Source organism: Notolepis coatsorum (genome assembly GCF_963971535.1).
Source record: "Notolepis coatsorum genome assembly, chromosome: 13".
Lineage (NCBI taxonomy): Eukaryota > Metazoa > Chordata > Actinopteri > Aulopiformes > Paralepididae > Notolepis > Notolepis coatsorum.
In genome coordinates this window covers 75842753-75856045 of record NC_140177.1, presented here as the reverse complement: position 1 = coordinate 75856045, position 13293 = coordinate 75842753, and the positions used below count along the sequence as shown (strand labels likewise).

The window sequence follows — 13293 nt, the reverse complement described above, 5'->3', positions numbered from 1 at the left end:
GATCATTTAATCTCTTGTATTGAGTCGTAACATGTTATTCTTCTTGAAATAAATTAATCTTGGATCTTACTGCATTCGAGCAAGATTATTTCATTTGTTTCAGTACAGTAAGTCACTTTTTTGGAGAAGTTTTTGTTGAAGGTTCAGTTGTATGGAAACAAGTAAACTGATCTCTCATCTCATTCATTGCTAAATTATTTCCCGCCTTTCAAAGCAATGTGATTTCAAGACTCCAAATGAAATGACTTGTCAAGGTGACATTTAGTTTTTGCAGGGTAAAGCACAATGTAGCTTGTACGATCAAACCATCAAGATCCTGCATCCGCACTCCTCACATCGCTAGAAGCGATACAAAATGAAATGACTTATCAAGAGGGACATTCTTTGGCGGTGTAAATCCAGTACAGCTTGTATCATCAAACCACAAAGATCCTAGAGTCTGCACACCTCACACCATTAGAAGCTTTATGAATAAAAGCAAAGGGATCTCTGACCTTGAAGCAACACATCTTCCTATTAGAGGAAGAAACTGAACTACAGAGCGCCATCTGTTTTTGCAAAGAATGCCACCTCATTTACAGTGTTTAACACAGCAAGAGCAGAGAGAGCGCCGTGCTATTAGAGAGTTGTCCTTTTGGTCAGTTATTACAGGGATGAATCCCGTGGTACAGGAGCTCCAATAGTGCTTCACTCACTAGAGACGAGAAACAACGTCAGACTGAGATGAGGAGGTGAATCATGTCTCGGAAATAAGGACAGAAAGGAAAGACAGATTGAACACACACACACGCACCCTTACAGAGCAAAACACTTGCACGCACACACACACACACTTACAGAGAGAAACACTCAACGCACCCACACACACACACACACACACACACACACACACACACACACACACACACACACACACACACACACACACACACACACACACACACACACACACACACAGACACACACACACACACACACACACAGAGACACACACAGAGACACAGACACACACATACACACCCAGAAACACACAGACACACACAGAGACACAGAGACACAGACACAGACACACAGTCTGCACCTTGAGCTTCATCATGGAGTCCTGGCACAGCTTGTCGCCCCGCGCCGCTGTCACCTCATCAGTCCCGATCAGCTTGGCCTTGTAGCGCACGCCATCGCCACGGAAACGCTTAATCAGCCCCGCCTCACTGCGGTCCTGACCTGCAGTGGAAGGGAGAGAGAGAGAGAGAGAGAGAGAGAGAGAGAGAGAGAGAGAGAGAGAGAGAGAGAGACAGAGAGAGAGACAGAGAGAGAGAGAGAGAGAGAGAGAGAGAGAGACAGAGAAAGGGAGGGAGAAAGAGAGAGAGAGAGAGAGAAAGGAGGGAGAGAGAGAGAGAGAGAGAGAGAAGAGAGAGAGAGAGAGAGAGAGAGAGAGAGAGAGAGAGAGAGAGAGAGAGAGAGAGAGAGAGAGATAGAAAGGGAGGGAGAAAGAGATTACAGCAAGAAAAGATGTGTCAGTTCAACTGATTTCTACAGCTTGAGTATCATGCCTTGTTTGTGGCATAAGCGGTTAGCATTGCTTGTGTGATTCTTGGGGTGTTTGTATGTGTGTGTGTGTGTGTGTGTGTGTGTGTGTGTGTGTGGTGTGTGTGTGTGCATGTATATGCAAGTGTTTGTGTATGTATGTATGTATGTATGTATGTATGTATGTATGTATGTATGTATGTATGTATGTATGTATGTATGTATGTATGTATGTTGCTTGTGTGATTCTTGGGGTGTTTGTATGTGTGTGTGTGTGTGTGTGTGTGTGTGTGTGTGTGTGTGTGTGTGTGTGTGTGTGTGTGTGTGTGTGTGTGTGTGTGCATGTATATGCAAGTGTTTGTGTATGTATGTATGTATGTATGTATGTATGTATGTATGTATGTATGTATGTATGTATGTATGTATGTATGTATGTATGTATGTATGTATGTATGTATGTATGTATGTATGTATGTATGTGTGTATGTATGTATGTGTGTGCGTGCGTGTGTGTGTGTGTGTGTGTGTCTGTGTGTGTCTGTGTGTGTGTGTGTGTGTTGTGTTGTGTGTGTGTGTGTGTGTGTGTGTGTGAGTGTGTGTGTGTGTGTGTGTGTGTGTAGTTGCAAGTGTTTGTGTACGTATGTATGTGTGTGTGTGTGTGTGTGTGTGTCTGTGTGTGCGTGTATATGCAAGTGTGTGTGTGTGTGTGCACATGCATGTGTGTGTGTGTAATTACAGTATGTGCGATGGAGGTTAGACTCTGCTGTGGTATATAGGAGAATAAATACATACGGAATAGGAAATGCAGTGCAAATAGAAAATTAGCAGGAAGCCGAGATTGAAAGAAAATGGAACCAGAAATTGAAAACGAAGCCTGTTTACAGCTCAAAATAACCAGGGGACTAATGAGACGGAATCAGGAAAAACAATTGAAACATTAAAAAAAAAAAAAAAAGAAAAAAAAAAACACTGTGCCATCCACCACCTATCCCAGGCCTTGTGGGGGCATTCAGGCTCCTAGCCAGGGTGGAAGGCTGAGGAGGGAGGGGTGGTGGTGGCGGTGTCTGTCCTCTGTCCTCACACCCACACCCACTGTTCCCATGGGTGCGATTGGCGGTGACAAACAGCTTGTAAGGCCACTATTGAGAGGAATCATCTCGGTCCAGCGCTCTCCCACAATCCGCTGAGCCCCCTCTGGGTGATGGATGCAGGGAGGCGGGTGGTGGCAGGAAGGTGGTGGGAGTATGGTGTGAGAGCAGCCCCCCCCCCTGCTGGATGTGTGGAGAGGAGGAGGGGGCATTCGTCTGGTAGGGCCAGCAGATCGGTGTGTCCTCGGGCTCTGTTTAGTGTCGCCTCCTTCCCTCCTAACTCCCTCCCTCCATCCCTACCTACCTATCTATCTCTCCGTCTGCCTGTCATTCTCCCCAGATGCCTTAACACCGCCCCGACGCCGACATGTTTCTCATTTTGTCTCTCTGCTGTCCGCCAGCTTTACTGTTTCGATTACGTCTTCGGCGTCTCCAGCGCGTCTACTGTGAACAACTTGTCCCCTCGTCATCCTCGTACCGGGGGGTTGTCCGCGTTAACAGCGGCTGCTGCCGCCGCACAAGACACAAAGACACAGTGCTATTTAAAATCAAGGTCACCGGCACCTTGGAGAATTGAACACTATTTCAGGCCCCTCCTCCTCCTTGTGCTCTATTCTAGGCCATGAGCCTGTGCATCCGTTAGCCACACATTTAAGCTGCTGGGTAAGCCACGTGCGAGAGTAGGACAAGCTTTAATAGTCCTAACGAAAACTGTCAGGCACTGCACTAAAACCACATTACGCCAAATGAGCGTATTCCAACCCAGAAACACACTGGACTGCCATCCATGCTATATGTCACACACATGTAACCCCCCCCCCCGCCCCCCGCCCCCCCACTCTCTCTCTCTCTACTTTTTGCATATTTCAACACTCCGTCTTGTCAGGACTTCCGAGTAGGAGGCATGGAGCGCGGGGAGGAGAAATCTGGAGGAAAGCGGCAAACTAAGAAAAGGAGGAAATTAAGTGGCCTGCTTGAAACGGAAAACGTCTCGCTCTTGTTAAAACGCGAGGGCTCTCATCTTGGCTACTATGCACACACCCTCTCACTAATTCATGAGGGCTCAATGCAATTTTCTTTTTTTTAAGAGCAGAGGGCTTGTCTGATGATGCTAAAGTCATTAAAGTCTCTCAGTAAGTGAATGTCAAATCTGGGTCTAATTCCTGTTTCTCTGCCAGGGGGATAATGAGGGTTGTGGACAACTTATGTGTACCTCTGAATGCTAAGCAGCCCCAGTGTGGCATGCGAGCTGCAACAATCAGAGGAATGAACGTGCCCTTTGCTAGGGATCCATTTTGATTACTCTCAAAATATATTCATCAGTGAGAGAACATACAGATGAAGCTGCCGTAGAAATCGCGTTTTTTTTCTTTTTTTCTTTTTCTTCTAACTTGCTGTGTTGCTCCTGCACTGTGGTTTACGCTACATGTTGGAAGGGAATATTTTGAATGAATATCATGCAGTAATAATTAGGGACGCTCCGATACTGATACTGGTATCAGATATTGGGTCAATACTAAAACTGGACTACAGGACTAACATCTGACACCATGAGACATGTGTAACATGTTCGTAATCTAACCAATTTGACCAGATTTTGGACAGATATGCTAGAAATATGTCAAATGTCTCTAAAAGGTGAAAATGGATTCTAATGGATCAGGTCAGTACTCTGTGTTATCGACGCATCCCTGGTCTACATGATAGATGCAGGGTGGTGGTGGTGGTGGTATTGTGGGGGGGGGGACGGACGGACGGATGAGGCCAACGGCTATCACTCTGTCTGCTTCATTGTGATTTCAGACTATATTCCTCCAGCACCAGTGCACTCTATCAAGAATGTACTGACTCATACGCTCTCTTCTATAATGCGATGCATAATACATGCTGCTCCACTTGCATTTCAAACATCATCATTATAACCTACATGCACAGTCCAATACAGAGCCTCGCTTCTCTCGTCTGAGGTTCAGTAGATGTTCTACACTATTTTGCTTCTTGACATGCAAACACAGTGTGCCATGTCTCCTAATAACACTTCAGGAGAGATTTAGGGATGTGTGCAGATGTCCTCAGAAAGATGCACCCCTTGCATGCTGAACGAGAGCACCGATACAGCAGTATGACCCCCGCAGTACGTGCTCCGGGTTCAGATCACGGTGAGTGCTCTGTGTGTCGGAAACCCAGGCGCTGCAGGGCATGTTGTTTTCGTGACGTTTTGCATAGGAAGAGAAAGAGAAAGAGAGAGAGAGAGAGAGAGAGAGAGGGGAGAGAGAGAAGGGGGGAAGAGAGAGAGAGAGAGAGGGGGGAGAGAGAGAGAGGGGTGGGAGAGAGATAGAGAGAGAGAAAGAGAGGAGAGAGCGAGGGATAGATAGGAGAGAGAGAGGAGAGAGGGAGAGATAGAGAGAGAGAGAGAGAGGGGGGGGGAGAGGGAGAGAGATAGGAGAGAGATATGAGAGAGAGAGAGAATGAGAGAGAGAGAGCAAGAGAGAGCGAGAGAGAGAGAGAGAGAGAGAGAGAGAGAGAGAGAGAGAGAGAGAGAGAGAGAGAGAGAGAGAGAGAGAGAGAGAGAGAGAGAGAGAGAGAGAGAGAGAGATGACACACACTTATCTGACCCTCTGGTTCGACAATTACCAAAGGTTAAATGGTCAACTCTGTCTTTTTCTGAAGCCAGATGCTCCTAATCAAGTTGACTGTTGAATGGTGACTAAAGTATGTTAGTATTGTATGTCCATACTAGCCACAATAACATTGTCAGATGTTTTAGAACGAGGGCTGAGCCAGCCAGGTTAGGGGAATGATTCAGGGGGGGGGGGGGGGCAGGGGGGTAATAGTACAATAGTACAACCCCAATGGTAACAGTACAACCTAACTGGTAACAGTGTATAACCACAATGGTAATAGGACAACCAAACTGATAACGGTACAACTCAACTGCTATTGTATCACAGTTTGCTATAAATAACAACATTAAGGCTTTCATTATGATTCTGCCCTGTGAATATACATTTAGAAGTTGTTTTGTGTAAATATTTTGAGAATGTATGGGAGACCATACAGATTGATTGATTGATTGATTGATTGAAAACTTTATTAACAGATTGCAGAATGGGTACAGTACAGTACGGCTCAATACATACAATTGTTAAGGGGATGCAGACCAGAGAAAGACTTTCGTCTTGTTTACATCAGGGTCCCCCATTTTCAATTCATCGTAACATATGACATACATGACATACAGATAGACAGTACTGCTACATCTATACATTTATGACATACCAGATTTGCAAATACAGTACTGTTTGTGATACGAAAAGAGTCCAGAAAAAAGAGTATATACATTTGACGTAGAAACTGTACATTGGAGGAGGTTGGGTAGGGGGGGGGGGGGGGGGGACTGAGAAGAAAGACAATTTCTATGAACAACTGCAGGCTGTACTGGACAGACGGAGAGAAAAAGATATCACCATCCTCATGGGTGATTTCAACGCCAAGATAGGAGCCAACAACACAGGCTACGAAGACATCATGGGCGTACATGGATTGGGGCAGATTAATGGAAATGGAGAAAGGTTTGCAGACCTGTGCTCCCTCCACCAACTGGTAATAGGAGGCAGCATCTTCCCCCACAAACTTATCCACAAGGCCACATGGAGATCTCCAGATCAAGTTACGGAGAATCAAATAGACCACATATGCATCAATAGAAAGTTCAGGAGGTCATGGCAATAGGTACGAGTCAAGAGAGGGGCAGACGTGGCATCAGACCATCATCTCGTGCTGACGATCATAAAACTACGTCTGAAGAAGTATGCCACAACCACCGGCGCAAGAACCAGATATGACGTTGGACTTCTTAGGAACAAAGAAATACAGAGTAGATTCCAGATCAGCCTTACCAACAGGTACCAGCAACTACAGGAACAGGATGAAGACACAGATGTGGACATAGAAACTCAATGGCAGCACACAAAGACGTTGTGGCTGGACACCTGCAAAGAAATATTGGGAAAGAAGAAGACAAAACACAAGGAATGGGTCTCAATGGAACAACTCCAGAAACTGAAAGAAAGAAAGGAGAGGAAAGAGATACTGAACACAAGCAAAACAAGATCAGCAAAAGCAAAGGCACAGGAAGAATACACCCAAGCCAATAAGGAGGTGAAGAGTAGCATTAAGAAGGATAAAAGAGATCACATAGACAACTTAGCCAAACAAGCAGAAACAGCGGCAGGGCAAGGCAACATGAAAGACCTCTATATGATCACTAGGAAGTTAGCAGGCAAGTTCCAACAAATGGACAAACCGGTAAAAGACAAACAGGGAAACCCACTTATAACAACAGAGGACCAACGGAGAAGATGGGCTGAACATTTCAAAGAACTACTGAACCAACCAGCCCCGACAGAGCCAGCGGACATTACACCAGCGGAGAGAACACTTCCAATAAACTGTGATAAACCCAGCAAAGCAGAGATAAAAAAAGCTATTATCTCAACAAAGGACGGAAAATCTGCAGGACCAGATGAAATACCAGCAGAAGCCATCAAGGCCGACTTGAAGACTGTGGTAGATATGCTTCATAGCCTCTTCACCAAGATCTGGGAGGAAGAAAAGATTCCAGAAGAATGGAAAGATGGAATCATCATCAAGCTACCAGAAAAGGGAGATCTTACCAACTGCAACAACTACAGAGTAATAATGCTTCTATCAGTACCGGGAAAAGTACTCAACAGAATTATACTGGACAGAATGAGTGTTGCTGTGGATCCCATGCTTCGAGACCAGCAGGCAGGCTTCCGGAGCAACAGATCTTGCACGGACCAGATCGCCACCCTGCGCATCATTATAGAGCAATCCATCGAATGGAACTCTCCATTATACATAAACTTCATAGACTATGAAAAAGCCTTTGACAGTGTGGATAGAGAGACTCTGTGGAAACTGCTGAGGCATTATGGTATCCCAAAGAAAATCATCACTCTGATTCAAAACACCTATCAAGGAACATCATGCAAAGTTTTACATGCAGGCCAACTGTCAGAGAGTTTTGAGGTCAAGACCGGTGTGCGTCAGGGATGCCTCCTATCGCCCTTTCTATTCCTTCTAGTCATAGACTGGATTATGAAGACCACCACAAAAGGAAATAAAAACGGCATACAGTGGACCCTATGGACACAACTGGATGACCTCGACTTTGCTGATGACCTGGCTCTCCAGTCACACAACTACAACCAGATGCAGGACAAGACAACCAAGCTGGCAACTACATCCCTTGAGACTGGGTTGAGAATAAACAGGAAGAAAACCAACCTAATGATGATCAACACCTCTACCAACAACACAGTCACAGTAGGTGATGAATCCATACAGGAAGTCAACTCCTTCACTTACCTAGGCAGTATCTTGGATAAGAAGGGCGGCACAGATGGCAACGTCACAGCAAGAGTAGGCAAAGCCAGAGCAGCATTCATCATTCTGAAGAACATCTGGTCCTCCAAGGACATCGCCATGACAACCAAAGTGCGGCTCTTCAATTCAAATGTCAAATCTGTCCTTCTCTACGGTTCAGAGACTTGGAGAATGATGAAAAGAACATTGCAGAAGATACAGACCTTTATAAACAGCTGTCTGAAACGCATCTTTGTGATCCGGTGGCCAAACAAAATCAAGAATGAGGAACTATGGCTGAAAGGAAGACAGGAACCAGTGGAGAAGCAGATCCTGAGACGAAAGTGGGGATGGATAGGCCACACTTTGAGGAAACCGGCTACCAGTACTACACGCCAGGCCCTGACTTGGAATCCCCAAGGGAAGCGGAAGAGAGGGCGGCCTAAGAACACCTGGAGGCGGGACACTGAGGCGGAGCTCAAGAGACAAGGAACTACCTGGGGGGAAGCAGAAAGGACAGCCCAAAGCCGTGTTGGATGGAGAAAAGTCGTAGATGGCCTATGCTCCATTGGGAGCGATGAGCCTAAGTAAGTAAGTAAGATACTTGCTAATTTACTGTACATTGGAGGGGGTTGTGTTAGGACATTTACAGGGGCCAGTTTCGAATTGCAGTCTCCCGTAGGTGTTTTTTGAGAGTGTTTTTGAAAGTGGGTAGTGATTCACATTCCTTTACAGCTTTGGGTAGGGCGTTCCACATTGATGTGGCATAATTGCGAAACGTGTTTAGTCCCTTGTTTGAGCGGAATCTGGGTTTAACATGATTTGTGGAGCTCCCTCTGGTGTTGTGATCGTGGTATTCACTGACCTTTGGGAAGTATTTTGACATGTACATGGGTACCTTGGTCGTGTAGTGTATCTTGTAGACCAGGCCCATTGCAAGTTGCTGTACTCTGTCGTCTACTCTAAGCCATCCTAGGTTGTCAAAGTGGGCAGGGGTGAGGTGAGTTCTAGGAGTAAGGTCAAGCAGTAGTCTGACCAGTTTGTTTTGAGATGTTTGTAATTTTGTTTTTAGCGCCTTTGAGGTGCTTTGGTACCATGAGGTGCAAGCATAGTTGTAGTACCCTTGAATGAGTGCTCCTGCCAGAGTCTTCAGGGTATTCTTTACCTGTGAGGAGATCCGGTACAAGTATCGAGTTCGTTGGTTGACTTTTTTTTATTACATTGGATGCTATTTTGTCACATGAAAGATTTGCCTCTAGGATGGAACCCAGGTAGGTAATATCTTCTTTCCTTGTGACAATATTGTCACCCACTGTAACTGAGAAGCCGTCGGTCTTGCTGAGTTTGTTATTTGAACCGAAGAGAATGGACTCTGTTTTGACCATGTGTAATGATAGTTTGTTATCAGCGAGCCATATGCAGATTTTGCCTAGTTCTGAGCTGAGGGTTTTTTCAACCTGTAACTTGTTATTGTCAGAGACCAGCAGGGCTGAGTCGTCCGCAAACAGGAACAAGTTGCAGTCACAAGCTGACGACATGCCATTTGCATAAATTAGGAACAGTAGCGGACCTAGTATGCTTCCTTGTGGAACACCACAGCTTACTGTGAGGGGGGGGGATAGGGTACCGTTTACCTCCACCATCTGCTCTCTCCCCTCCTGGTAGGATTGCATCCAGCTCACTGATAGACTATCAAAACCAATTGCTTTTAGCTTGTCAATCAGTATGGTGTGATTGACAGTGTCGAAGGCCTTTTGTAGGTCCAGCATGACCATGCCGCAGTATTTGCCCGCGTCCACCTCTTGATTGATGTGGTCGTTTAAATAGAGAAGGCATGTGTCAGTGGAGTGGGATGTTCTGAAGCCAGATTGGAATTGGAAAAAAGCCGCGAGGTATTTTTCTACCTGTTCACGGATCAAGTACGATCCAGTATACCCTGCCAACTGGTAACAGCACAACCCAACTAATAAGAGCACAACCCAACTAGTAACAACACAACCCAACTGATGATTCATAATACAACCCAACTGGTGATAATACAACCCAACTGGTAACAGTACAACCCAACTGGGGATAATTAGGGATGGCACCGATCCGATACTCAGTATCGGTATCGGTCCGATACTGGCCAAATTCACATGATCGGATATTGGAAAAACGGGAAGTATTTTCCGATCCGATACATGCCGTAAAGCGTGCCATCACATGAACAGTAGTAGCACGACAACAACGTTAGCTAAACGTGAGTCAACTGGTTAGCAGCGTGCCACGATCATGTCAGCTGTGTGGAGTTACTTTAAGCTCAAAGAAGAAAAAGGCAGCCTGTGGTGTTATGTTAATGTGTGTGCGCTAATACGACACAGAGTACAGGCCACCATACTGGGGTCATGGACAGGTACGCAGGGCAGAGTAGAATAGGAGCGGATAATAACATGGAGCTATGGAGCTACGGAGCTAACCGAATAAAGACACTCACAAACAAATACAGAGGACTCACATGTATACTTGTGTAATAACATGACACAGCCGGGTGTAATATCTGCAACGCAAGTATTTCTAGGGGTGGCAGCAACACTGGAAACTTCAACACCACAGATTCATCATGGAAAGGGAGTATGCAGAGTTCATACATGCAACGAATGCCAAGAGCAGCTAACGTTAACGTTAGATGGAAACCATTCAAAAGCGCAAGAAACTCCTTGAAGACGGTAACAAAGCAAAGCTGATAACCGAGAAAATAACCACATTTATTGTGCTGGATGACCAGCCCCTTTCTGTTGTTGTAAAATGTAGGTTTCCAATGCTTAGCCTCGCTTCATGTTGCCAAACCGGCATTTTTTCTCTGACACGGCTATCCCAAATATGTACAAGTGGGCAAGTTTCTAAATATTGTGTTTCTTTTTCAAATGTAGCCAAGCGTAAACTAAAGACCCTAACCCTATCAAAACAGCAGTCAAAGTGTATATTCTCAGTACTACATTTGTTTACCAATGATTTTAAAATCTCTGCGAAGACAGGAAGCCGGCATGAAATCGCTGTAGACTTATTAAATAAATAAAAAGCAGCAGCACTATTGCATAACTGAGTCATGTATGCTATGTATTTCTTCCTTTAGGGGAGTAGGACATTTGTTGCACAGTTTTTTTTAGTTTTTTTTGTTGAGGTTTTATAGATGGCTAGGTTAAACACTGGTTTTAGTTTTTAAGAGCTGGGGGGGCGGGGGCAGTATCGGATGGGTATCGGTATTGGCAGATACTCAAGGCTGAAGTGGTATCGTGCCATCCCTAGTAATAATACAACCCAACTGGTAACAGTACAACCCAACTGGTGATAATAGAACCCAACTGGTAACAGCACAACCCAACTGGTGATAATACAACCCAACTGGTAACAGCACAACTAGGGATGCCCCGATCGATCGGCCACCGATCGTTATCGGCCGATAATCAGTATAAATATGCGATCGGTGATCGGTGATAATGCTTTATTTTCGCCGATCGTCAAATCCGTTCGAAAAACATGATCCAATTCTGAGCAGAGATCTCACTCGCTGAGTTCTGTCTCAGACACACGGAGAGAGCAGCGGCGTCTGCTCCTCCTCCTCCTCCAGCACCCGTGTACTGTTAACACTAGTATAGTCTAGTCTAGTGGGACACTGGGACCTCCGTGAGCTAACGTTAGCTACCGTTACAAAATGACCCAGTCAACTATTCACTTTTAGTTTAATACATGATGAGGCATTGTCTAACCCTAACGGTATCTAGCCGGCTAGCTACTGATAGCTCCTGATATCAACAAATGCTCCAGCAAGTCTAGTAGTGCATGATGGCTCACGTTAGTTCACTGTTCAAAACGAAACGTCCCATTAAACTAAATAGTTCACTGAGGCGTTGTCTTAACGTTATATAGCCGGCTAGCAGTAGCTACAGATAGCTCCTGATATCAATGTCTTATAACACTGATTCGATGCGTATTCGAGCTGAGGGCATGTTGAATGTGATCAATAGGGTCCAGCTGCAGCTCCGGAGAATCCTGGCCGTAGCTGGAGGCTACTCGAGTACACACAGACAGTGGAGCTGTTTGCAGATAGCAAGCATTTTGACTTGTTGCGTGGTGGCGATGTCTCGCAGATAATACAACTACAAGTATGATTATATAATATATATATTTTATTTAAAAAAAAATTATATAAAATAATTTTTTTATTTACATTTTTGAATCAAAAACTATCGATATCGGATCGGTATCGGCCGATATGGCTCAAGACGATCGGTGATCGGTATCGGTGGCGAAAAACGTGATCAGGGCATCCCTGAGCACAACCCAACTGGTGATAATACAACCCAACTGGTAACAGTACAACCCAACTGGTACCAATAACCAACTGGTAACGGTACAACCCAACTGGTAACAATAACCAACTGGTAACAGTCAATGACGCATTACTCCATGGGCAAAGTGGGCATGTGCCCACAGGGCCCTGAGAAATGGGGACCCTTGGCCTTGAATTATTATCTTTTATATTATTATTATTATTATGTAGTTTTGTTTGTAGTTTTGTTTTTAAAATATTTAGATAAATGCGATTTTGAAAATGATTATGAAATAGTGTGAATATTTAGTAAATTAGCCAAATAAATCACGTAATGACATAATGATATACAGTTATAGGTACACAGTAAATTTCGCTGAGTAAATTTGACTCAAACTGAGTAAATTTTACTCAAACTCAATCAATTTCACAGTCAAAGCTAAAGATGCTGCTTTGGTACAACAAAAATAGGGCAAGGAAAGTAGGGGGGGGAGGGGGAAGAGGGGATGAGGGAAAAGTAGGGGATAATGGACCTAATTTAATCTAAAACTAACTGATGGGGAAAGCCTTGGTGAAGAGGTGTGTTTTCAGAGCGGATTTGAAGGTGTCCAGGGTTGGGGCATTGCGGACTTTGGGGGGGAGAGAGTTCCAGAGGGTAGGGGACGCCACGCTGAAGGCTCTGTCCCCAAAAGTCCGTAACCTGGTGCGAGGGATGGAGAGGAGACCTAGATCAGAGGATCGTAGGTTCCGGGATGGAGTGTACTGGTGGAGGAGATCAGACAGGTACCGGGGTTTAAGTAGTGCATTCTCAGGTGGTACTTGAAAGACACGTTGCTATTCAATTTACTTATGTTCAGTGGGCAGTTATTCCAATGATTGATGCCACGATAAACAAGTCCTCTTTAAAGCATTTTATTTTGGACGTGGTAACATAATCTGTCCATCATCGGCTGAGCTAGTAAAATAAGAATGACCCTG

The 13293-nt window shown here is 44.9% G+C and overlaps 1 protein-coding gene across 1 annotated transcript in view; it reads right to left on the bottom strand.

Annotated features, from left to right (window-relative positions):
* The window catches only part of LOC311239407 (disabled homolog 1-like), a gene marked incomplete at both ends in the record, with an annotated part of 78336 nt that overhangs the window by 48102 nt on the left and 16941 nt on the right, over positions 1-13293 (bottom strand). The window contains one exon of the mRNA XM_084327711.1: positions 1082-1221. Within this exon, the coding sequence (XP_084183837.1) occupies positions 1082-1221 (140 nt within the window). The remainder of the gene's footprint in view (positions 1-1081; positions 1222-13293) is intronic.